General features: G+C 33.9%; 2 protein-coding genes across 5 annotated transcripts; one reads left to right on the forward strand and one right to left on the reverse strand.

The window, feature by feature from the left end:
* Positions 1–1,600: 1,600 nt before the first annotated feature.
* LOC143184815 (uncharacterized) lies at positions 1,601–4,438 on the reverse strand. 3 transcript variants are annotated; one of them, XM_076387319.1, is made up of 7 exons: positions 4,290–4,438; positions 3,618–4,182; positions 2,665–2,765; positions 2,392–2,527; positions 1,993–2,150; positions 1,795–1,907; positions 1,601–1,724 (listed from the first exon to the last, which is right to left on the reverse strand). In XM_076387319.1, the coding sequence occupies exons 2-7, from the start codon at positions 3,660–3,662 to the stop codon at positions 1,678–1,680; spliced, it is 600 nt and encodes a 199-aa protein (XP_076243434.1). In that variant the 5' UTR covers positions 3,663–4,182; positions 4,290–4,438; the 3' UTR covers positions 1,601–1,677. The 3 variants fall into 3 exon arrangements, with proteins under 3 accessions (XP_076243434.1, XP_076243424.1, XP_076243418.1); XM_076387309.1 differs by lacking the exon at positions 4,290–4,438 and having other exon boundaries at positions 3,618–4,241; XM_076387303.1 differs by lacking the exons at positions 3,618–4,182; positions 4,290–4,438 and having other exon boundaries at positions 2,665–3,593.
* Positions 4,439–4,625: 187 nt separating this feature from the next.
* Lpcat (lysophosphatidylcholine acyltransferase) lies at positions 4,626–27,326 on the forward strand. 2 transcript variants are annotated; one of them, XM_076387293.1, is made up of 11 exons: positions 4,626–5,191; positions 14,565–14,710; positions 22,257–22,471; positions 24,711–24,823; positions 24,911–25,065; positions 25,315–25,452; positions 25,534–25,659; positions 25,749–25,896; positions 25,981–26,079; positions 26,141–26,285; positions 26,684–27,326. In XM_076387293.1, exons 1-11 carry the CDS (start codon positions 5,066–5,068, stop codon positions 26,767–26,769), a joined length of 1,497 nt encoding a protein of 498 aa, XP_076243408.1. In that variant the 5' UTR covers positions 4,626–5,065; the 3' UTR covers positions 26,770–27,326. The 2 variants fall into 2 exon arrangements, with proteins under 2 accessions (XP_076243408.1, XP_076243405.1); XM_076387290.1 differs by lacking the exon at positions 22,257–22,471 and adding an exon at positions 19,291–19,508 and having other exon boundaries at positions 4,633–5,191.
* Positions 27,327–27,355: the final 29 nt, after the last annotated feature.

Below are 27,355 nucleotides of genomic sequence, written 5' to 3' on the forward strand. Positions count from 1 at the left end.
AACATGCCAAATCGAGCCGATACCATCCCGTAGGAATATTTACCCATAAATTAAGGGGTGAAAACACGAGCGACATAAGAGTAGTTTATACCCGAGTGATCGGATTTAATATAATCCAAACAAAATTAATGGCAGTTTCGAAATTTATAGGCACCTATACAGGATGTTTCAGAAGCGTAGGTAGAAATTATAGTAGGTGTTAAAAATCATAAGAGGGGGCAAAACATTTTAATAGATTTGCTAGCTAATTTGGAGACGAACTGCTTTTCAGTGTAAAGTTTACTTTGGAAATTTATGATATCGATTAACTTTTTATTTGTTGTTATTGTTTGTATGCCCACATTTAACATGAATATGTATGAATCGGAAATGAAAGTTGTTGAAATCATAGGAAATGTATATTATACTGAAAATTGAAATAACTAAAGTAAACTGCTATATTGAAACGAAACGTTTCGTTAAATTGTATTTGAATAACTAAATAAGTATAAGAAATTATTGACATTGACACAGAAGTTTTATTAAATTTGTGCCTATGATTTTGAAACAATTTATCCATAATTTTATTATGAAATAATTTATCCATAATTTATAAATTGAGTTTAACTGAAAATATAAAAAATCGTAAATGAAATTACATATTCCATAATTGTATTATTTAAATATGTAAAATTTTATACATATATGTATAATCATATACAAGTTCATTGTGTCACATCAAGTAGAAGCGTTTGACCTTTACGAAAACTAAATCGATAGCAACTAACATATATTCTTACATTCTGTACACAGATGAGAATGTCTAAATATAGCAATAAGTTTGATATAAAAAATTCGGCACTATTAATAAAAAGTTTCTTTCACATATTTACGCTACACAGACTATATCAGAAATTATTCTACGATGCATAGTTGTTTCGGTTAATTATCAGGTATGCGTGCTATGGATAAGCGACAGGAGTAAACTTCTGTGACAGTAATGCAATTCTAGTTAACACAATTTCATGCTGACGCTCGTTATTATTAAGTGGCACACGCACGAACAATCTGACATCGTTTGTATTTGTAAAGGCCAATAAAAGTCATTAAAAAGCTTCCTAAAATTTTCTGTAATCAATTTTAAAACAGTTTCAAATTAAGTGCTGCCTTTTAAAGTTCTGTTCGACAAAATTAAATCTTGATTTTATAGACGGTACATAACGAGTTCTGCCATTTTAATTAAAATTTTTTGCTCAATAATAGCTGATTAGGAACCGTCAATTTATTGGTTCGCACTCGCAGTACAGCACCACTTGTTTATTGCCGTCAGTTGCAGACGAAAGAGGCTTACTTTCCGTTTCAGTAGATAAACCCGCTTTTAGTCAGACAAGTAGAATAACATACCACTTGTGTCAGCTTATATAACGTCTGTACTACTTACAATCTCTATCCTTCCGTGGATGCTAATAATGAAATTTTTTTTATCTTAAGTAGTATGACAATTGCAATTTTCATCGTGACAAAATTTATGCAAAATTAATGCATATGTTCTAGCTTGTAGATTTTAGATTTTTTAATTTATAGGAATTCCTAATTCATGGTAAGTAACTAAGTGAGGAAATTTTAAATTGTAAAACATTTTATTTATATTTTTGTACAAAATTGTTTACTCTTAAAATATTTAATAAATAAACTGTCTCAGCGAATAATCTCTTTAGCCAGGAATTGCGTGAAGCCGAGTATACCTGAAACAAATAATGCAAATTAATTCAAGTTACCAATTAATTAAGATGCTAATTAAGGGAAAGGGCTTACGATCGATCCGAGCTCTCTTGAATCTGTCTTCGACGATAGACTTCGTTAAGTTTTCTATTGTTTCTTCGTTTTTAGGATCCAGTTGCTTTATATTATTGTTGATTTGCAGATATCTAAGTTTTGGGTTAATTAAGATTAAAATATTTCGGAGAATCAAATGAAATAACATTTTATGAAATGATTTGAACGAAAGGATACAATTCATGATAGTAATTTAAACCATCAATAGCCCACTCCAGAAGAAAATTTAGTTTCGGTCTATAAGGAGTTCCATTCACCAATTCCTTCATTGTGTCTTCGTTTAATGATACCTTGCTTCGAGCATCTTCCACTTTCTTCAAACGATTTCTTAGATCCTAATGGAATGCTTTCGTCAGTAACAGTAACAAAAAACAAATTTCGTGAAATTTTTCTCATATATTTTTATAGGTTTTATACATTTTTAGTACCTATCAAATTGAGATCATAAAATTGAAAAAATCAATTCGTTTTCTCTCGAAGCTGATTGGAGGAAGAAATACATATAGGTATACTGATATAGTTTACTGAACTAACAAAGTTTGATGGTGAAATATCGATAAAACTATTTTTATTTACTTGATTAATATTGTGAAACCGTGTTGAAATGTCCAAAAGAAGTACGAGTTCGTTGTTAATGCCCATAAGAATTTTATAGATCAATTTCTCGTACAGTTCGTCCATTTTACAGAGCTCTGCATCATTGATCTCTTTCCTGTAATGTAATGACATCTGGTGGTAGATCAACAAACTACTGATTCGAAACTATTCATCGAGTTGTCAATCTATCAAGCGCAGATGCGGAATATCTAATCTATGACGAACTTTTAAGAAAAGTAGCAAACTCGATACCTTGTAACAAGTCGTAGTTGCTCTGATTGATTTCTTAGAGCGTGTAAGGGTCGTTCGGCTTCTTCAGTTAGTTCCTTCCATTTGTCATCCACTTTCTCCAGCTGTGAGAAATAATTAATCAGAGATTTATGTAGTTCTCTTGCCATGTTCTTATTTATAGGTTATACTAAGTCGACTAATGTAAAACATGTTCTCACATGATGGAGTCTAGAGTGCGCTAGTTGATGCAAATATTGTCTGTAGGCCGTAGGGTTTCAACATACAATAAAACTATTAATAAATTATAATAATTGTAGGTAATAATAATATTCAGTAAAACTTCAGCTCATTCGTTCAGTAATTATACTTATTTTTTTTAAATTGATTATCAAATATCTCCATGTATTATTAATGAAAGAACGGTTCCGGGAAAACATTAGATCTCCCATTAACATGCTCTAATAACAACGATCTCGTTAATAAACACAATTAACGAGCTATGAAATAGATGTTTCTATTTTAATTAAGCAAGATTCATCTATTATCTATGTGGCTTTCACTTTATTCCGGCATATAATACCAACACAATTCGATTGCTTTTATTTGCAATTATTCCTCATAACAAAAAGTAATTAATGATTGCTTATAATACTGCTTACCCGGAAAGGGGAGTCATCTCGTAATTCAAATGAAATATAATTCACACAACTGTCATAGCTATGAGAGAAAGACTCTGCTGATTGTGTAGAGCATTGTTAATACAGTTTACCAGAAACGTTATTGAAGGGTTTAGATTTTTCTTAAAGTGGAAGTCAGAAAAAAATTGATCAAATAAATATGAAAGATATGAAAAAGTAAATTCATAGAAATTTAATTATCATTTTTCTGCAGTTTAAGTTTTGCTTATTTTAAATATTTCTTACGAATTCGTATAAATGTTTGTTACAATTTTTATTCTGGTAAATGGAACTTACAAGTTCTTCATTGTTCTTCCTTGACCTATAAACTTCTTCGATCATTCGAATATAACCACGTCCAAGGTGAAGAACGTTAATTTTTATACCTTCGATACTCTAAGAAAAAAGAAGTGTAATAAAAACTTAGGACTTTAAATCTACGTCTGCAATTGCTTTCCTCAATTAACCGAAATAATTCTCACATAATTAAAAATGCTTCTAAAGAACATTTAATGCTCCGCTTCAAAATTTCGCTACAGATTTACGTAACTCTAAAATTATACATTTTTCAAAGTGTACATATTTAAAAAAAATATAGTTAGATAGATATTTGATTAAATTATAAATGTACTTATCCCTTTGAAAATTTAGTATCATCATAGATTTCAACCTGAAACATTTCAGTGAAATATTGTTTCATACAGACAAGCGATTGCAGCAGCATATTTCCTGCGTTAAATTCAAAGCAACCCGATTACACTTTAATTTCCGATAGCACTTCGTATTGTCACTTTCTAGAAGTAGTTTTCCGAGTTCATCCAAATTCGCATTAGAATTCATTCAACTCTTCAAAATTCCTCTCCTATTAATTGATCAGAAGATTTAAAATTCATATTAAACCCAAAGTATCAATTTCACCCCTCTCTGTATCTTTATTGCAACTTAAACATAGATAAAAGACTCACTCACACAAAGTCCCAAATATGCACATACATATTTCTAATCCTTCTTCCACAATTTCACGCCCTTACGTTACATTATGTAACAATAAACACAGAGGACAATATCATACATTACATTTATTAAAACTTTTAAGATACACTTTACTTAAGATTACTTAAACTTAATCAAAAGCATAGAATCTACAATTCCTCCTAATTCAAATCCAAAAAAGAAACACATCAAATACTCGCTTATTAATACATATCGAAGAGCCACCAAGGGGGTGCCAGCGTGGACGCAGACGCCCCTGGCGTTCTCTGATCGTTTGGTCTCGGCCTCGCAGGGGCAGTCTGTCGAAAAGAGTCGAACGCGCTTTCGCCGAGGTAGCGCAGTGCGCGCGCATCGGACAGTATCCCCCGTGCGTTCGGTAGGGTTCGGTAACGTTCGTGGAACGATTTGGCCGGTTCGTTCGGTCGAACCGAACGAGCGCGAGTGCACAGTAGAGTGTCGACCGACAACCCCTTCGCGCGCGATCATGTCTCGCCGCGACTAGTCGTCTCTCCCCTTTCTCTTCCTCGTTGTTTTTTTTCCCCTCCGTTTACACAGCACCGACCCCGGGCGGTCAGGCTTCTCCATTATTTGGGCAACCCCACGCACCTGTCCCAACCGCGTATCGACGTTCCGCGGGCAAGAACGGTGTGCGAGACGTCGTGCCGCGTCTCAGTCGCGTCGTCGCCTCTCTCGTCTTCATTTTTTCCGCACGTTCCCCCTTTGTCCGTCCCCGCTTCTGACGGGAGGGAAACATGGATGAGGTGAACGGGAAGATGCGGAGCAAGCACGAGGACGTCGACGCCGCGTCCCTCGGCGCTGACATCCTGAACCCGTTCGTCCATCGTCTGGAGCTCGACACAACCTACGACAAACTCAAGGTCAGTAGCTCGACGAATCTTACCGCACACGGAAATCCTCCCTCGGGATCGATGCTCACGCGGGCCCATCAGTTTTAAGGGTTGACGAGGGCGGGGCGCTGCGCGACGCGCCGCAGCGGGGCGGGGAATTTGATCGAGAGAGAATAGACGACGTTGGCCCCTGTGCTTCCGGCAGGCCCGCATACCGGCAGAGATGAACTTGAGCAGTGGCTTCTCGCTGTAATAATAGAATGGATTTTTCTCTAGTGTACTACTGTGGTTGCGCTTCGACACTGTGGCTTGTAGACTTTTATTCGAGGGACCAGGTTTCTTCGTTCGACACTTGGCTAAGGTGATTGGGGTTTCTTTTACTGTGCTACCCTTGGCAAAGAGTCTTAGATTAAACCCAACAATATGAAGTTATTTCAGAATATTGTAATTTTTGAAATGTAAAATGCTATCGTGGGAGTATAAAACATAGAGGAATATTAAAGGGATTTGGTGAGGTAGTATCCTATCTTCAAGAACTACGATATTTTTAACTAACTTTGTGTTGCTGCTTTTGATCGAAAACTTTTTGCCAGGGGTAGTACTTAAACCAGATTCACTGTGTTTTAATTATTGACTCTTTCTGGAGAGATATCTACATAATGAACTTGGGCTTTCGACGTAACATCAATAATATAAATAATCTATGAATCATTTCATATGATAAGGATACAACGTGGGTCAGGTTGGGTCCACCTTTGCTGATAGATTATTAAGTAACTGAAATTTTGTGTGAGTTTAATAACTCGTATGTGACTGTACACGATACAATGTCAAAACTTGTTTACTATTAGGACTGTTAGATGCGTTACTGGACAATTTCGTGGGAGAAGTATCACAAGATTTAAAAAGTTATGAGGAAAAATTATTTCAGCACTTCGGGGAATAAAAATCTAGGATTTGTTGCAAACACTATGCCATAATTTAGTTTGTAGACTAGAATTATACTTATGGAAAAGTGTCTAATGTTTTGATTAATATCTAAACTAAAAATCGTAGATTAAGCTAACAAACTTATAATTTGAAATTTTTTCGAGCTTAAAGAAATTTGTCATTTTATTACGTAGAAGCTGTGATTAAGTATTACGTTTTATATCAGGTTTTCGACTGCGTAGATCCAGTTAGGACCCCTACTTAGGGATGCAGTTTACAACTCCTCTATATCTCCTTGAACAACAGTAAATCATTGTACATGTGAATCACTAGAAACTTTGTACATAAATTTTGAAGATAAAATTCTTCTATCTTTTTTCATTTCATTTCTGTTTGATCTGTTTAGTGATCGAATTAAGAGTTTAAGAGGAATCACGTGTCATGAAGAAACTGTTTTCTCAAGCAAGGTTGTTAAAGTTTCATAGAGCAATGCTGTCTATAAGTGGAAGCCCTTACGCGGCTTCGTGTTCGAGGAACTGTAAGAAAGGTTGAGGGAAGTACACTGTTACAAGAAAGAACTACACGCAATCTATTTAACTAAAACTTTAACAATCTTGTATGAGGGAACTATTACTTTGTGACTCGTGAATTTTTTGTCTTCTGTTATATTGCATTTTTGATTATTTAATGAAAATACATACTGTACATCCATAAACAGATTTGTACAAATTTTTATGGAAATTCTGTTTTCGCGTGAACAGAATCGACTGTATAAAATTACCAAATAATTATATAAAAAACACACGAAATCGTTGAATTTGTATTATAGATTGCGAAACAGATGCGTTTGTATTATTTGACGTGCAAACACTGCACACGCTCGACCGCATGGCTCATAAGTGACTAATCAGTGATTTTATCGATCTCGTCTGGCAGCCAAAAGCATTAATAGTTCGTACTGTTCTTCGAGCATATTTATAATGATCATAGTATTGAAACAATTTTGCGTACGTACATAAATATACCTTGTTTCTTATGTACCACATGTGATAATTAATATGCGTGCACATCGCTTGACAATTACATACGCAATAGCGCATCGCTTAAAATAATATTCACACCGGTTATAAAGATAGAAAATTATGGCTTTCTTTATTAGTTATGTCTTTGTTATCTTCCTGTTACGTAAATATGCATTGTTTTAAAAAACTTGATTTTTTCATGCAGTTTTAATACGGCCTCATATATATGAAAGTTACATTCCCAAAAAGATCCTTATGCATATAATAAAATAAAGAAATAAGTAATAATATATAATGAAATCATATATAATCAAAATAATTAAAATAAATTTGTTTAATAACATTCGAATGTAATTCTCAATAAAGCAAGTTAACTTGATAAGCAATGCTTATTTTAAAGCGTTAGTTATTACTTTTGAAAACGTCTATAAAATGTGAAGAACTGTTAGTTTCAATGTGTAATCTCTCAAGTGTAATCAAAAGCAGGCTTGCACATAATTCGCAGTGATTTTAACGGTACTACACGATTTTGTCTACCGTTACAGCTGATGCACGCAATAATCGAAATTGCATCAAGTCACGAAACACGTGTTAAAAAAATTCCACGTAGAATTAATGATACTTATTTAGTTACGCTTAGTTATTCAAACAATTGTGGCAGTAAATGTACAAATAATTTTTCGATGCATAGTGCCAGAGATTACATCATAGTGATCAGTTAATTTACTGTAATAAATAGAACATATTAAAACATGATCAGAAAGAGGATGCTATATAGGTGAAATATTAATTCATAGAAAATTAATACAGTACCAAGTGGTATTATATCCACACTATGAAATATTATTAAATTACTGTTATAATATACTGCTACTCTGTTTCGTAATGTCATTTCACGTATAATTAGCTTATCACGATACAATTTAACTTTGTAGATGATCTATAATCTCCACATAGACTATACTCCAATATATTTTCACAATTAAAAATTAAAGTAAATAATTAGTTCTTTCTATTTCCATTGACTAATCTTTGCCAACTTCGGTGGTCTATTGAAAAGAAGATTTGAAAGAAATTTGATCAATGTTAAGGCTCAGCTCCCGGTAACAAGTTAATTTTCTTTTCAACTATTCGACCTATTCGAGTTTAAATCAAACTTTCTCCGTTCGAAATGAACTGGACGTACTGAATTCAGGGCAACTCAGGCCACTGCATGGCGAAGGAACTAATAAGAAAGTATTAGTTAGTCACTAACACAAATTTTTATAAATCCTACATCTTATATTAGCGCGGAATAGTCGCGACCTTTCGTTGGTCCTCCATGTGACCATTGCGGTAGTATTATGTAACAGGAACCCGATAGTACCGCGGGAGAAGATGAAATTACAATAGGAGCCAGTTCCATCAGTACGATACAGCATCAATCGATGACTGTTCCGAATGAAGGCGGAAGTTGTACGATTGTAGCAACCGGTAAACAAAATTCACTTTGCAGCACCTTATTTTAAATATTCTAAAGAAAGAGTCATAAATAATACGTCAGATAATATTATCTTTTTAGAATTGATAATAGCAAAGAATTGTTTTAAAAACAAAACCATTATTTCTAATGATCACTTTTTCCGTACTATGTATTTATTTTTGACAAGGAATCATAGTGCCCATATCTTTCACTTTGAATTAGGCTAAAAATAACACATATCAAGACTAAAAAAAATAAATGGTCTGACGTAATTAAGCAGTACTATTTTAACAGTCTCTTTTACTAATGCTAGATCATGGTAATGCTAAATGAAGTAATATATATCTCTGTAATATTGAATTTCGAAGCCTCTATCATTTCGGTAGGAAGGAAAATCTCTTTAACTATTACGAGAAAATCTCGGAGTAGCGTGCTGGATCGTGTTCATGATACGTGTCTAATGTTTAGAGTCACATCCTTGAATAAGTCTTTTTTAGCAAAATTCTGTTACAAGATGCTGAAAATTTACATCACACATTTTTATATAGAATTGTTCAATGCACTTGCAATGCAATGCACAAGAACCTAAAAAAAAAACTGAATATTTTTCGTAGTTTACTAAATTGATTCTTCATTTGTTGTAAAAAAAATAAAAGAAATCTTGAACTATTTTCAAATGTAGTATAGCGTCTTTCAGTATCAAATTAAATTGATTTACTGTGTATCAAAATTTTAATTGATATAAATCAAATTGTAAATTTTATCTATTGCTTTTCAATGAAATAGCAAACATGATTATCAGTAGTGTTCGAAAGCTCTATTTCTTTGCAAATATTTTACTTTCCTTGACCACCTTAGAGCTTATTAAGCTTCAATGCTCGATCACAAGCAGAAACAGAAGAACGAAGACCTATAAAATTAGCATTTCTCGAGTTTAATCATTATCGATACTCTCTCGATTGTATCACGAACCTCATTTGAATCAAGCTTTAAAGCAGTGCTTAGAAAAGAAACTAATGCAGTTGTGACCAATGCTCATAACTTAATTATTCTCAATTCTATTACTAATATTTTCCAATATATATAATTTTCTACATATACTACGTAACTAATTATATCATAAAAAATGGTTACGATAGTAATAAAACAATTTGGATTTATACAAGGAACAGATAAACAAATAAATCGACATCGTTTACGTATACAAGTAATCAAACAGGAAATGGAGTATTTAAACAGGGAACAATAAATTTGTATTAGCAAACACAAAAATATTGTGATCCCGACAGAAAAAGCAGCAACACGAAAAATCTGGGGTAACAATCCCTGTCAATTTTCACTGCGAATAGTGCAAGTCTTTTGCCTCTACAAAATGTGGGTCATAAGCACGTAGAGAGCTAGCCCATTCTGTGGAACACATTCTCTACAAAGAATGAGAGACTAAAAACAACTCCAAGACTTTTTTTTGGTACAAATCATACGGAGCAAGGTCCATGCTCAAGAACGGTAGTTGAACTATGAAAGGAGAAGTGATGTTTATTTATAAAAAAATGAATTTTGAAAGAGATTTATAGGCTTTAGATCTTTAAAAAAGAATTCTGTGATTTATATATTCATTTTCATAAACTTTTAGGAAACATAATATGAAAATAAGCGACCTCCAAATTTCAATAGTAATCTTTATATATTCATAAGAGTAATAAACATTTATGTCAATAATACAAACCAGCAAATATTTTTGACTGGAATAAACGATTTGATAAAAAAGATCTCTTACAGATAATTATTTTAAATAAATCAGGTATTCATTCGAGGTAACTCAGTTTACAATTCTGGTATCCTTGCGTATTTAAAAATTCTCACACGCAAATAATAAGTCTGACTATTCTTCCTCGTTCTGGAGTGCCTTGACACTATTCTAGACCGTCGACCCGAATAAGTTTTGAATTCATTAACTCACGAGATGAAATTCGTGATTCATATCGTTTGGGAGCCTTACCTTCTACAACACGTACCATTCACGATATTTAATGAACGACCTTAACTTTTCAAGGCATCTTGCACGGCATTGAGGAGTTCATTGGAAGTTCGTGAACAAAAACTTACGTACGCGCCGCTTACTTCTCTGGCATACTAATTAAGAGTTAGTCAATGCATCACGCTACTATAATTTCGCTAAAACACCTTCTGACGTTTTCATCGAAATATTCGTGGTATCAATGGTATCATTGAACTTATTCGATACGCTATCACTTTTAAAATTTTCTAAAGATATAAGTGTTTCAAAAGGCTACAAATTATATCTACTAAAAAGTAGATAAAATATCAATAAAAAAGGATTTTATACTATTTCGTGAATTTTTTTTAGTATTTAGAGTATTTATTAGTATCAAATTGCTGGTTAATGACATATCTACATATAAAAATATCTATATCGAGTACTACATCTTTTACAAAAAAACAAGCACGCGTCATTCACATAAAATTCTATCAGATATGTACACATACTTATTTACTATCTAGAAAGCAATCGTGACACAGTAAAACAGCGTTTGATATATCAGAAGTTATGTTCCTTTCCAAGGAAGAGGACTCGCTTCGAGATAATCGTGACTAGTTCAAACGGTTACTGAAACGTCAGGATCCATCGAGATGTTAGCACAGTCAGGAAGCTACACATTTTACAATATCCTCCATAGTCCATCGTTCACTTTCTCCCACAAAAGTCGAAACTTTTACGTGGTGCATTGACTTTAAAAACAAGAGACGAGGAATGATTTCTAATCACAGTACTTTATACTAATTTGAAAGCGAAGACACCACGTTTAAGGCTTTCTATCTTTCTATTTTGCCTGCTTAAAATGTATCGCTTTTACTGCGCGTTCCAACTCGTAAAACCATGAAAAACGATTACCCAACATTTTGGTTTTTGCATTAAAAAGAAGGCAACATATCGTATTCAGTTTCTCCGTGTGTCTTCATATTTGGCGAAACTCTCATTTTTTAAACAATGTTACTACCTTTTACGTGGTGAATTTTGTAAGTCGTGTATGTGTATGTCCAATATTAAAATAATAGTATTTAATACATGCAAAGTGGATAAAGAAGATCGAAATTTAAAAGACGATGAGTAGCTCATGGTTTTGTAGGCTACTTTCGACTGACCCAGATGCGATAACTTTTAAGGCGACAATTCGCAAAATGAGTGTTCGATATCGTTCGTTCAGGAGGAAAATTGCTGTCATTTTCGATCAATTACTGCTCCAGTAAGTGGAGAGTGAAACTAACCATTTACGCGATTTCGATGTTTTTTTAAAAATAAATATAACAAATTTGAGAAACTGGTATTGAATTTATTTACTCTTCGGAGAGTAAAGGGAAAAATCAATATATGTGAAAGGCTACATATAGTGTTACAGATTACTTTTTCGAAAACTCTTACAGGTAGAGACGATTTCTTTTAATATTTTCTGACTGAGTGAGGGGAGTTTTAGAACTAAGAACTTGTTTAAATAAACACCTGTACAGTTTTACAAATTCAAATTAAGATTAAAGTAAAAGATTTCCAAACTCTTGCGAAAGATGAAGGGTCAGAATTACTCGGTCACAACCTCGATCTTCAAAGTCATACACAACGTGCATTATGCATGAACGTATTTGAGGATTCCAGACAGTCGAGAACAGACGAAAAGATAAATGGTGGGAAAAGTGTGTTAAACGTAATGTAGTGAAAAGATTGTAGTATATTTTAAAGTAGACGTAATTCCTTAAAAAATTGCAGAACATTAACTGTATGCTTGAAAAAAATTAATTTAGTAATTTCTTTAAATATTAATCATATTATTATACAAAAATTATTTTACACATTGCCCTATATAAAATGCATATATTTTAACAAAATAAGATATACAAATTCCAAAATTTTGTTTACTTTTTTGTGAATCAATTAGTAATTATTTAAAAAAAATACATACAAAATATACACTTAGGAACTTAAGTTCGACTGCACTAAGTACTGAACGAGAAAGAGTATGAAAATACAATAAATAAGCCAAAACAAGATAATTTTTTCTTTCTTAAAAAAAAAAAAAATAGTTTGTTGACAATACGCAAACAAACAAAGGATATCGTAAAGATTACTTTGACCATAACCTCGATCTTGAAAAGGCCGTGTGCGAGTGTTATGTAAATATGTGTGTTATGTAAATATCGTCGCTCACACTAAAGCAGAATGAAGTTAACAGGTGATGGAGCCTAACGGAACGCGAACGAACGGTACCCGTTTCTCCTTTTTTCCTCTTTGCTCTCCGCCACATCTTCCCGCACCTTTCCTTTCCCACTCCTCTTCGCCCTCCGGACATCAGCATCCCAAAGCCTCTCCAATCCCGTAACCTTGGCCCACTGAGGAAAAAAGTGGTCCACATAACAATTTAGAAAGAGGTTCGGTGAACCCACATCGATGCAATCTCTTACAAACTTTTATGCCTCTTTTATTTTCATTTGATCAAATAGCCTTTCAGTTTTACGTGGTACTTATACGCGAAGCTTTTAACTATTTGAGAATTTACACAGTGATTGTTGTAAGAACGTTCAAAATCCGCGTGAAGTGTGTCTGACTTCTATTCTACTGCCTACGTAATTGGTCAGACCTGACACGGCGAAGTCAGTAGAATAACTGCAGTCCCGAGCCAGACACGCTTCCTGCGTATTTTAGGCGTCTTCTCAACAATTGATAGCTCGAAAGTAACTCTCAAACGCAACTTCGTATTATTTTAGCATGTAGAATCCCTCCTTAAAATATCTAATACCTGTATAAAACCATACATATAAAAATAATAAATAATGTTTTAATAATAACAACTTAATAAATTTTTTAATTTCGCTTGTTTCACATGGTAAAAATGATACTCAACAATTTTCTATTAAGCGTTTCTAAACTGCAGAAACGATTAATTCACATCGTGAATTAAATTTTCATATACAAAAATACTCTGTGCAATTACAAAGGGAATGAATTTCACGTCAAAACGCAAGTGAAATATTAAACCTGTGCAACAGAAATTAAACGAAATTAAAGTAAAAGGCAGAAATGAATATACAGCTTTTTCCTAACAAAGATTAACACAGCAGCTATTTTAATATGAGGTAAAATACGTAGATAGAGGGAAAGTAGGTTAAGGAAATTTTAAGTGATCAATCGGGACAGAGGGTCATCGTCCTGTACTCTTTTTTCGAAGGCAATCGATACTTATCGATTGTCACACAAAATAAACTATCTTTCTGGACGAGTGCCGCCGACGTCGTTCATTGTTGTTAGAGCATCAAAGATCATGCTGATCGTGCTGAAAATTTCAGCCATTCATTCGTGTTATCGTTAACACTAACTAAAGGTGATACGGAGCAGCTTCAATAGCTATAGAATAAAAAAATCCTGAACATTCTCTTCAATATGTACTATATTTCTGAAGGAATTTAATTTAAAATAAATTACCTAATTTGAACGTGCTATCATATTTTTATAAAAAAATATACTACTGGAGTTGGCAGAACAACTACAATATTCATGTGTTTAAAATTTGAATTTTATGAATGAAAATTATTAAGTAATAAGAAAGGAGGCTACTTTATAGAAAAAAATAAACTATGTATAACAAATCATAACAGCTCGAATCCACGAACACCTTAAAGCAGTCGAATACTTTAATCTAATCTAGATATAATTTCCTGAAACGAGTTTAAGCATCATATTTTCAGGGTAGGGAACTTGTCTGAACGATAATTTGACCTTCACAGCAGGGTAAAATGTACCAAGAAATAATCCACGCCGCGTTGCCGACGCGTGGCAAACGATGGAGTTAAAATTGCATTAAGGCTGCAAATTAAGTGAGGTTGCAATCTTAAGGAACCCTCTGTTTTCTATGTTCCCCCTTTCCTGCACTGCGGCTACACACTGATGGACTCACTGAAGCGGAAGTACTTCATGTTTCAGACGGCATTCCTGACGGTAGCTCTACTACCATTCAGACTGGCTGCAATTACGGCCCTGGTGATCATGGCCTGGCTCCTCGCTTGTCTAGGTCTCCTTGGACTGTCCGAGGAAGATCTTCGTCGAGCCCCCCTGACAGGGTGGAGACGGTAAGGCATCGAGCCACCATTACTACTCGTTCCTCTGCGCTTTTTGTACGTACACTCTCTTTTTCTCCTGATGACGCTTCGAGCTATATAGGGCGATTCAGAACTGTCTGGCGATCCATTAAGGGAATGGTAAGGTACGATAAAAGGAAGGTTTTGTACGTGTTCGAACTTGCTTTATCCTGAAAGCAAGAAAAGTCGGAAATGTTCTGAAAAACGCAGTGAATAATGCGATATTATTAACCCCTTGAGACGTGAAAAATATTATATTGTTTTAAAATTCATATATTTTTGTGAAATGAAGAAATTATTAAGGCATATAATTTTTGGTTCTTTCAAGAGTAGCTTCTTCATGAAAACGCTATAAAGTTTCTGATTAATTTTGATTTCTATTACCTACTGCTTTCAGTTAAAAAATGATAGAGAGTAAATGCGTCAAATGATGGGAATGTCTAATTCAAAACTTTTATTGTGTTTTACCAATTCCTCGATAGATGTGTCATTATGAATCATTCTATGCTGCTACATTAATACATAGCTTAAAACCTTGGCAGCACTTTCTGTCTGAGTATATGGGCATTTATGTTCAAAAACGTTTGATTGAAATTTACAATATTTCTTGCATCTGCATTTGTCTCACAGGTGTCCTTTGCTTCTAATTTATATTAATTATACTTTTACTTTTCGCCTCGCCAACACGTACCTCTAAGCAGTCGTGTTCTACTTACCTATCTTAATTTTCACTTCATTCGTGCTTACGTCGCATTTATCTGATATCAACTTTAAATCTAAACATGACACATGCAATGCACTGATAAAATTAATTAAGAGAGCAACAGCTCTATGTTATCCATATTCGTGGGTGTGAATTAATATTAAAAAGCTGCATGATTTTTTTTAGTGTTATTTAATTTTAATAACTAAATTTTATAAAAACTCTGAATTGTCTTCTTTGGAGTACAGTAATTATATTGAATATATTATATTGAACAAAATGAGAATAAACAATGAACGAATGAGAAAGTTAAAAATATTTCAAGATCTCTTAATTTTTTCGTTTTTTAATACATTGAACTTGCACCTTTTCTAGAGGTGCGAATACACCAGAGTTCGCGAACTGTTCGCAAACAGTAAGGACATTCAATCTGTTCGCAATACTGGTCTTAGTGTTCGTGGAAAAATCGAGTAAGAGTGATAAAAAATTTGTGAATTGTTTGCAGACATTGTTTACGAACAATATTCGCGAACTGTTCGCTGGTGTATATCCAGCTTAACTTAAAAAAAGAAACAAACAGAGAACTAATTTACTTCCACCAAAATCTATCCTACATATAGATACCATTGTCTTAAAAAAGTACGTGAAACTAAATATCTGCTATCCATTAATGTCATACATCTTTTTCCTATATGATTCTAATAACTTTCTCAACTTCATCTAACTTTTACATCTTTATTTTTCCGAATTAACATACTTTCTAAAATATGCCTTCTCATAAATTAAAGTAACTCTCTGTTAAAATGATCCCTTCAATAGAAATATCTATAGTACAGTTAACATTTACATTAAAAATGTAAATTTATTCGTACGACTTATCTCCTCATTCGGTTAACAAATGCAATGTAGATACAGTAACAAGTTCCTCGTTGAAAAGAAAAATTTCCCGTAGCTCTGCCTTGCTAGAAGTTTATTCAGCTTTATGGCTTGATCTAAACGAAATTCGTTTCGGCGAATGCTAACTCCTGCAATTCTTCCCCGACTGACATTTAAAAATGCTCCCGACGAAGATACATAGGCGTTAATGCAAAGCGGGGGAAGGTAAATAGCGGAAATCCGTTTAAGAATTTTATTTCATGAGCGCATACTTGAAACTATTGAAGATGCCAGTGGGGAGAGAGCGTGAATGACCGCGGAAAAGAAACGGTCGAGGATACGATAAAAAGAATAAGTAACGGGAGAAAGTGTGCGTCAGGCAAGTAGTTCGCATCCGTCTTTCTATGGACGTCGAATCGATGGAATTCACCATAGGATTGGCGCGGATGAGATCGTTTCGTGCCACGATTTTTGTTCCCAACGATCCTTAATTATCGGAAGCGTAGCGTTTCATGCTTGATTACAGTCTTCCAGTGACCGTGACTTTCATCGTGGTCATAAAAACATTGCAAGAGTTTTTCAAGCATTCCATAAGAAATTGAGCATCCAATGGCGCGTGAGAATCGATTCCATTTCAAAGTTCTCTACAGACAAATTTTGGATCGCTTTTTTACTTGGGAAGGTTACATCTGTGTAAAATTGCAAGGATTCGATTTTATAATGCCACGTAATTTTGAAAGGTCGATTTAGAAGTGAATGTTGGTCATGCTTTTTCTTCTCGGTTCTAAAACGTGAATTATGGCACTTTTCAGAAAGTTTAGAATTTCACTGAACAGGAATATTAAGCAATTAGTTAAAAGTTATTGAATCTCCGAGAAAGTTAATTAATAGAATTTATGGATCCTCTCAGTTTATTAACGTTTAGGTTTGGAAGACAGAATTCTTTTTATCGTATCAATTAAAATAACAGAACATTGTAAATCATGTAAAAAGATGAACCACGAGAAGCATTTCAACGAATTTGTGTACATGAAATAATAGCCACTTTGTGCAAAATTGTGACTGTCGTATCCGCTTGTACTTTGCACGAGTAGTGCTAGTAGCTCAATATATTTTTATTAACTGGAAATGCATAGCTTCATGCACGTTGTAAATGTAGAATATCGATTTTTTATGGTTTACGCATTTTTAGATCTAGCATACGGTGCAGATAATTAATCCCTTGCAATTCTATAAATAAGAGGAATGCATATATTTGTAAATATTGGTTAGAGAAGAAAAGTATTTGCCTCTTTTTTTCTTCAATTTGTATCAAGGTTACTACCTCGAACAAATCACTAAAAACTATAACATATTAACTATAAAATCATTTCATAACTAACTGATTATTAAAGTAGTTTTTGAAAAATTATTGCTTCATTGAAGTTGATAAAATATATAACATTGTATACGTACTTAATATTGTCTTTTGCATTTTTCTGAAACGTTGTCTGGTAATTTACTAGTGTCATAGCTGTAAAGATTAATGGATCGAGTTTTTATTTTTCGTTCAACTTGTCTTAGAATATTTGATTTGATGAAAACCTGAAAGTAAACGTCCAGATGTGTTGTGTCAAAGATATTTACACAAAATTTTGTAACTTATTAATTCTATTAACACAGACATGGCATAAAGAGAATTAAAAAGTGTTAACCTTGCAAAGAAATCGAAAGCAATGAATATTGGATATTAGGTGAAGAAATTTCTTTAACTGCAGTCCTACAAGTAGAGAACTCACGCGATAGCTTTATTTATTCACAAATAATCAATAAAACCGATTTCTTACAGCTAGCACTGTCACGTAGTTTCTTGTGGTTTCTAATAAATATTAGATCACAACACGTGAAGTTAGTGGTATCGTATACAACCTCTAAAATTACTTGCTGCTTCAAAGACTGTAGAATAATAGCGTTCGATTATTATACTAATTGTCTAATAGTTTCATTTATTACGATTCCATGAAAGCTAACAAATTTTTAACATTTATCTCGCAAAATCTGACCCTTGTTTAGTTAAATTGTAAATTACATTGCAATCTGGACATAGCTGCAATGTTTTTATAAAAAATAATTATTGTACTTTATAATGCTGAAACATACACGGAACATTGAAGTCCAAACTTAAAAACTGAGCTGAAATATGTAGTTTAAACATATTTTATATTAACATATATTCTTCAAATGCACAACTTGTCAAAAGAAAATGCGCTTCAAATTTCGCAACCTCTAGTCTCTGATGGAACGAGAGATGGTTCTCATATAAATATATATCCAAAAATAAATTTGTTCGTGAAAAACATACTCTTCTACGCAGTCACTTTAAGCAGAGGTTTAGTTCCTTCATTATCTATTCTACGAAAGTATCATGAGTAATATTAACAATGAATACTGATATAATATGTCTTGCATTGTATCAATACATTGTTATTATAAATAAACTATCGTCCAAAAATTTGTATACAACACTTTCTACTTTTTTCTCACATACTTTCGCGAAGAATAAAATAAAAAAGATGGATTAAAAAGAAAATGATCAATAATCTTGTTATGTGTGTACAAACCGTATTATTTTTCTACATAGTCTTTAATAAGTAGCACTTTAATTAATACTTAATCGCGTGTCATGAATTTCTCATACGTGACTACAAAAAACACTCTCTTCAATCCACATAGAAAAAAGAAGAGATAGCGAACAGAAAAGAAAGTAATGAAATGAAACTTTTCCTAACACCTCTCTGTCACGCCTAATTTCCCAAAAGCCCTCCAGCGATTTCCGAAATTCTCGCTCGTTCCAGCAGCCGAGAGCGTGGCCCGAAAATCCTCGAGCGCATTTCTTTCAACAGCCTGCGCATTTGCAAGAGTAACGATCGCAGAATGTAGAGTAGAAAATGTCCCCGCGATCTGAATATGTACGTGGACAAAAGGTTGAATTTTGAACGGTTGGGAAAAACAGAGACATGCGTATTGTGATCTGCTGGATGATGCGAGCTTTGTTCATCTGCGGTGGATTCCATCATCTGAAGGTCAAGGGTCGTAAAGCGGAAACGAAGGACGCACCCGTGTTAGCCCTAGCCCCGCATTCAAGCTTCTTCGACGCACTTCCGGTTGTTTACCTCGGCGGGCCGAGCATCGTCGCCAAGGCGGAGACCGGGCGCATTCCTTTTTTCGGAAGTAGGTCTCCCACTTTTACACAGACAGCCCACACACACCTCGCGCTCCATCCGAACGAATTTTTCTCGATCTACAGAGCAGACAGGGAGCGAGCTAACGTTTCTCCTCGTTGCTGCTTTCGTGTTTCATTTCAAGTTTCAATGTTTTTAGTCGCCTCGAAGCTTAAACCATTTGCATCGTTTTGCTGGAACGCGAAGTCGGTCCATTTTGTAAAGAACCTTTTTCGACAGGAAACAGATCTGAATACGGTGCAATTTGAGGAGTATTTACAGAATTTTATAACGAATTTATATCGCGTTATTAATTCTGCAAAAATGAAGTAATTTTTTTATTTATATATCTGTAAAATGAAAATGTATGCTTTTTATCAAACAGAATATTTCTAGAAATTGTGGAAGACTGTAAAATTATGAATGTATGTTGGTACTCCAAAAATATCACAGAAAGTAATGTGTATATACGAATTTGAAAAAAGTTTCGTAATTTGTAACATTATTACAAACTATGTAATTACCTTCAGGGATTCACATAAACATTATTTTAATTATTTGAAGTGAAATTAGAGAAGATTACTCGAGGAATTAATAATGTTTCATGGCAATGTAATCCGCTCTTACTGACCTAGAAAAAACGAGTAGATTCTTCCATCACACGATGCGAATGGGTTAACTTACTCGATGAGCTTGAATTAAACTCTAAAATAACAGGAAAAATTGTTCATAAAATGGTAATGATAATTCAGTCTACGAATACTTATGTTATGAAAAAATCTTCACAAATCCAAAGGGTGACAAATAAAAAAAATATCATAAATAAAAAAGTAGTGTATCACAATACTTTAATTTGCCTTTGCTTCGTGTGAAATTAGACATATTCAAGATATTGATTATTGAAGTGAGATGAACCATGCTCCAATTATTTTGAGCAGTACAAAAGGATGGAACGTGACTCTAGCTTCGTTACAAACACGCGAAATTTCGCGTTTTCTATTTTCACGGCACATGCAGGCGTATTTACATCAATGATGCAACTATAAGATCCTGAATAGAGATGTGTTCTTCTTCTAAGCATTCAGTATAGAACACTCGTTAAGAAAAACACACTTTAGAGACTCCTGAACACGTCAACTTTCTACGACTAATTCGCACACCTTTCACATAGAATACGTTTTACTGATTTTCATTTACTACTACGAAAACATCTAAACATTTGTAATATAAGAAAACCTTAAAATGTTAGCAGTGAAATTTTCATTTTCAACTATCTTTTATTTTGAAAGGATTTTTTTAATGAGAAATTCCCACCAGGACTCCAAAATTTTCATAAGAAATCGTGCAATTTATTGTTCTTGATGTATACTCAACTCTAAAAGTCACGCAACTGGATATGAAAAGAACAAACTTAAAGTACGCTGACAGACAATGTGTTTATGTGGTGAATGGGAACAACTGTATCGTTACTAACAAAATTGGGTACAATGGTATAATAATAATGTACTTATGTCACTAACTGACGCGCCACTAGCCTGGATATGGCTGGTGCACATTATCATCATTGCGAGGTTCAAAACAACATTTGCTGTTACGATTCTTTTCCAACGCTTAACGATACTATCGAACGCCTGGTACACGTGCATTTGTCTTTCCTCAATGTTTTTCTTTCAATTCTCTTTCCTTCACTCTGTCTTTCACCTCTTCTGTACATCTACGAATAAAATTTTACTCTACAAAGTATCTGTCTTTAAAAAACTCTAACTATCGTTGACAAATGTTGGCATCTCGTGTTGAGATGTAATCGATACTAAAAGGGTGATAAACGCAGCTGCATAAACTTTCTCACTACAATATCACGTGGCTCGAAAGCAATGAGGTTTCACTCTTGTGCAAAGAAACCGGTGATGGAGTTTTCTACCATACGAGTAATACAATTCTACTATGTTGCCATAAAAAACATTCTACACGAGTTAAAGCTTCGTTTAAAACACAATCACCACGAATATTTTAAAAAATGCACAGAAAAGAATTTGCAAAACTTTGTACAATTAATTCATTGGCTCAATCATCTTATTCCGAGGAAACAAATAATTGCGAAAATTTTAGTTAATGACTAAATTATATGCGAAACACTGGCTTGAAAAATTACTCAAAATCGCTAAAATATTAGTGTCATAATTTAAGATACTGAAATTTTTTGACAGTACAAGTATAAATAATAATTCATACTAAAACTGAAACAATCAAAACAGTCAAAATCATAGATACAATTATTTTCTTGAATATCTATTTCACTGAAAACTTATTATCATTTCGATCACAATAGAAAACAAAATTTTGTAATTTCGACGTAAAAATGAATCACAGCTGTAGTAGTGTAATATAATAAAAATTATTTTCTTTTCATGACCTCAGTTCCCTTCAACTATTCACACGAGTTATTAACAACACAAAAAAAAGATCGAAATTATTTTGCGGCAATACTTTTTAATAATATCAAAAACACCATGTACAACTTCTCCATCTCTTATTCACAACGTAGAACTAACAAGCAAGAAGTCTTTCGCATATGATTCCCCCTTAAATTAGGACTTCTAACGGCACCAACACTTTGTTGCTATTCAGAGCCTCAAGCGTGAGCGTTTCCTTATCGGAGAAACAAGTATGTAGTCCGCAGAAGTAACCAAACCGTGCCGCGAGAAACGCAAAAACAGTCTCGTCTGATGCGTTAACCATGCTCGATTGAAACCTGCAGCAAAATAGTGCCCTGGCTGTGCTTTATGGGCCGGCTGACTTACCAAGCAGGAGGAATGAGAATCGTAGTGCGTGGAAGACAGGCCAGCAGGGCGGAGGCGCCGATCCTAGTGGTCGCACCCCATTCAACCTTCATGGACGGTGGGATCGTCTACATAACTGGCTTTCCTTCGATCATCGTAAGACGAGAATCGGGCCTGAACCCGTTTATTGGAAGTATGTGACAATTATTCAACGATTCTTCTGAATCCGCTTCTTCTCGATTAACCCACGCAACTTAACCAACCAGCAGCATTTGCCGAAAAGACACGATGGGACAATGGTTGTGGCTTGCCGTGAGTTCACGAAGGGCAGTTGAGTTTGACCGTAGTTGTGCTCGGGTTAGAGTTGAAAATTTCAGACAGTGTCATTTATAAATGACACACGATGATCTATGTCGATACATGGGGTAGTAAAAGAAATAGAGGGTGTTCGACGACAAGTGTTGGAAATTTTTAAGGGGTGGTTCTATGTATATGCTAAAATAGGCTTCATTTTCGAGTTGTTAAGAAAAAGATGAAAATATGTATCAAGTATATCTGATGTTGGACTTATGCTATTGACTTTACTGTGTCTGATTTGGGACCTATTCTACTGATTTTTCTGTGTCTGATGTGAGACCTATTCTACTGATTTTTCTATGACTGACTTGGGACCTATTCTACTGACAGCGCTGTCTGACTTGGAACCTGTTCTTTTGATAGCTCTGTCTGACTTGTGACCTGTTTTACCAATAGCTTTGTCTGACTTGAGATTTATTCTACTGACTTTACTGTGTCTGACTTGGGACCTGTTCTACTGAGTTTGTTGTATTTGGCTTGAGACTTATTCTACTGACAGCTGTGTCTAATTTGAGACTTAGTCTACCAGTTATTCTGTGTCTGACCTTGTTAACACACGTCAGAAGTAGAATAAGTTCCAAGTCAGGCACAAATTTAAACGTTTTTGCAATAACTCTGAAACGAAGCCCCAAACGCAATTTTGTCGTTCTTGATTTTCGACTTACTTTGACGTATAGAAATGTTTCTTAAAATTTTTGACACATTTTGTCAAACACCCTATATATTGCCTTGAAGTATCTTTTATAATCAAATTTAAATAAAAATTGCTCTTGTTGTAGCCTGCTTTTCTTTAAATCAAAACTCATCTGCTCTCAACTGTAATTTATAATTTATATTTGGCAATCGTTGAATTAACATTTATTCGCACTGAAACGTGGAAAAGGTATATGTGGGCTTTTTTAGAATAGAATATTCGTGGAATTTGCGAAGGTGGTATTATTCAAGCGATTAGAGAAGAGAAAAAATGGAAGAATGAATTTGAAGGATTTTCAATACATTGTGTTTCTATGTTACTGTTCTGCGTTAGTTTCCACTTATGCTATCGGATTTTTCGAAAGTAGAATCGTACGACTTTGAATATTTCAAGCAACGCAGATTTTTTATTTTTCTGAAAAACATAACTATCGCCATGAGAAGGAAATTATTAACATGAGGGTAGTTTATTTTTAGCCTATCCAAGGTTGCTTTAGTTTGCTCATAGTAACATTAAAATGGTGAAATGTTGACCTCTAACTTTTAATCCATGGATTAGACGTCAATTATCGATTACATAAAAATAAAACAATACATCGTACTGTGCTAAATCATGTTGTACTATTTTTTAATACTACTTTGTAAAGTCAATATTATGGACTGGTGCTGAAGTGAAGTGATGTGTCCTTTTATTATATATTAGTCATAAGTCGAAGCACAAATAATATTAAAAAGAAAATCTAAATAAATGTTCATTACTGTAATTAATTATACTAAGCCATAGAGTAACATTAAGCCATAGAATAAGTTCGGTTATGGACATTGTACATTAATAAATGTTTTAACAATCCTACAGCACATGTAAATAAATTGTTAACTCAATAGTTAACACAGTACACTGTAAAAGTATTCTTTATAATTCAAAGGAAATAATGAGTTAATAATAAATAAGAAACTAACGATTCACATTGAAAATTAATTTTATAATGTGATGTATTTGTCAATGATCGAATTATTTGATTAAGGATTTTCTCATTCACCACTATACACATGAAACCTAGAAAAATTTTCTTTTATGTATTTCAATAAAAATATATCTACTATTCTACTATTTAAACATAGTTCACATGATGGAAGAAAATTTTTAAGTAATTTCAAAAAGACGTGTGTTAAACCATGTACAATATGTTTAATCATAATATCGTATCAAATATCTATTATTCAATAGAAATAGATTTAACATCAGTTTTAATATTTCTGCAACAAAATTCATACAGAGAAACACAGAAGCCAATCACACTATACAGATTACATGATAAGAAATTAATGTTGTCTAAAAGTCCTTCATGTGTTACATAAATTGTTTTATGATGTACTCGCAGAGCTCATCAATTATACACAACCGGTGTATGTTTGGAGAGAAGATCCAAATTCACGACAAAACACAATTAAAGAGATAATCGAGAGAGCTACTTCGAAAGAAGATTGGCCACAGGTATTTTCAAGCCAAATAAAGAATAAATTTATTAAAACGTAAACTATATAAACAGACATATTTGCTGATAAATAATATCTTCTGCAGGTCATGATTTTCCCAGAGGGTACCTGTACAAATCGTTCGTGCCTCATCACCTTCAAATCGGGTGCATTTTATCCTGGTGTTCCTGTTCAGCCTGTGTGCATTAGATATCCTAACAAATTGGATACGGTAACATGGACCTGGGAAGGTCCTGGGGCGTAAGTGTTCTCCATATTTTCTAAATGGAACTATATAAGATAATGATTACATCTAAAACAGGCCATCTCGGTAACTCGTTTATCTTTTGCAATAAAAGAAAGTGAGAGAACCAATCTTGCTTAATTTTAAGAGGGACATAATTTCATCTCGATAATAGATATTTTATTGATATTATATTTTTTAACTTCCTTCTTTCCTGTAAATTTCTGTGTAATCTAACAACTGAATTCCAAAAATGATGATTTCAGATTAAAGTTACTGTGGCTTACACTTACTCAGCTGAATAGCAGTTGTGAAATAGAGTTCCTCCCAGTTTATAAGCCAAGCGAAGCTGAAAAAACGGATCCTAAACTGTACGCAAACAACGTACGACGCCTTATGGCTGAGTGAGTGGCTTTTTGAAAACTTGAATCGTTACCATATTCACATAGACGAAGATTCAGAATAATATTTTATTCGCTTTTCAGAGCACTAAAAATCCCAGTGTCCGATTATACCTACGACGATTGTCGAATTATTAGCAAAGCTCATCAGTTGCATATACCGCGTGCATCTATTATAGTAGAAGCTCACAAACTTCGTAATAAACTAGGGTATGCTGTTATTAACACGATAATAAATAAAACAAATAAATGTAGGTATCGTAATGGAAGTATAACATATATTGTCATTATTGCCACAGTCTGGTAACAGCAAAAACAGAAGAAGAATTAGTTCAGAAGAAAACAGAAAGGCTAAGCGAAATTGTTGACTTACATGAATTCGCGCAAATCCTCAGAATCGATGAGAAGGAGCCAGCCACCCAACAACTCTTCCGAATACACGATAGGGTCTGTATTATTTGATTATATTTTTAATGAAATATTTCATCTACCAAGACAGCTTTTATACAACGAAACTGTTCACTTTTTCAGCATGGAACAGGTAAAATAGATTTCGAAGAATACATATTCACAGTATTAGCCACAACAAACGCGAACTCTGAGCTAGATAAAGTCGAAACAGCGTTTGAAGTAAGTACCGATCAAACTAAATTAACTTAATTGAGAGTATTAATTACAAACTAATTCACAGGTATGTGGTAATAAAACGTTATCGTGCCTCGACAAAATGGAGCTAAGAAAAGCTCTAAAACTGGCGCTGAACGTGCCACTTGAAGAATCTGATAAAATGTTCCAACACGCGAAAATTGATCCTGCTGACACAACAGTAAATTTCGGTGAGTGATAACTAGTGATAGGAGTTCGAGTCTCAACTTCGAAGCGATTCGAAGTTTTTCAAGACTATGAAGATTCGAATCACTTTAAATATGATTCGAAGTCTAAAGCCCTTTAAAGTCTTGAAAAACAACTCAGACTTTTCAAACTGTCTGCAATACTTCATTTCAATAGTACTACTTGGATAAAGATACATATTTAGAATGCTTCTAAGAGTTTGAATCGTTACCCATTTCTCAAGACTTATTGAATCTCATAAAACTTCTTAAATTATCAAGACTTTCAAGAGCTCTAAGTTCGTATGTTCGTATGTTTGATCATACGATGCATATGCGTATATTTGCTCAGTGAATTGCAACAATTATTTCCTTTCTTTTACTCGCAACTCTTATCTGTGCAGAATTCGTGCTAGCTGCACTATCAGCACGAGCAGAATACGCTCACATATTCGCTGGGAACACCGAGATCAGGAAAAAGAATATTTGAGAATGTTTCATCGACTCGTTCCATGCTCACCGAAGATGTAGGACACACCGCGTTTGTAGCAGACCGCTTCTCAATCAAATCTGCGCCAGTCCTGTTTAAGTTTGTCCCATTTCTTGCTGACACAACAACGTTCTCAACGAATAGATAGCCATTTTCTTTAGTATTACATCGTTGACAAAGCAAGAAGTTTTCTTGGTGAGGGTAACAGAAAAACGGAACGAGGAGATTGCATAGTGAACACAGTAAGGTCTGTATTAAATACACGATTTATCGTCTGACGACGGGGCAGATGTATTTCTTCGTTTTTGGAGGAACATCTTTCGTACGAGGCCGATTGCTGAAACAGATATTAAAATACGCGAAAGAAGGAAAATACAGTGTTTCTTTGTGAAACATTTTGTTTTCTCGTTTGTTACTTTGTAGTTGCTTTAACTTATGAGAATTTGAACTTTTTTATCGTGCTGTTCTTTCATGCAGAATTTAGTTGTGTACATATATCTTATTAAAGTGTCGGTAATTATAAAAGTGATACGAATAAAAAATCTAAGAAGATTGAATTTATCATATAGTTTGTTGTGTAACTCGA

This window comes from Calliopsis andreniformis, chromosome 2 (assembly GCF_051401765.1).
Source record: "Calliopsis andreniformis isolate RMS-2024a chromosome 2, iyCalAndr_principal, whole genome shotgun sequence".
Lineage (NCBI taxonomy): Eukaryota > Metazoa > Arthropoda > Insecta > Hymenoptera > Andrenidae > Calliopsis > Calliopsis andreniformis.

Coding starts and splice junctions, on each gene's coding strand:
- Lpcat (XM_076387290.1), top strand. CDS start 5,066: ATGGATGAGGTGAACGGGAAGATGCGGAGCAAGCACGAGGACGTCGAC. Junction 25,066..25,314: donor ACCTGGGAAGGTCCTGGGGC/GTAAGTGTTCTC, acceptor TGATGATTTCAG/ATTAAAGTTACTGTGGCTTA. Junction 26,080..26,140: donor AAGTCGAAACAGCGTTTGAA/GTAAGTACCGAT, acceptor ACTAATTCACAG/GTATGTGGTAATAAAACGTT.
- LOC143184815 (XM_076387319.1), bottom strand. CDS start 3,662: ATGATCGAAGAAGTTTATAGGTCAAGGAAGAACAATGAAGAACTT. Junction 2,151..2,391: donor GGTTTCACAATATTAATCAA/GTAAATAAAAAT, acceptor GCATTCCATTAG/GATCTAAGAAATCGTTTGAA. Junction 1,908..1,992: donor TTAAATTACTATCATGAATT/GTATCCTTTCGT, acceptor CCCAAAACTTAG/ATATCTGCAAATCAACAATA.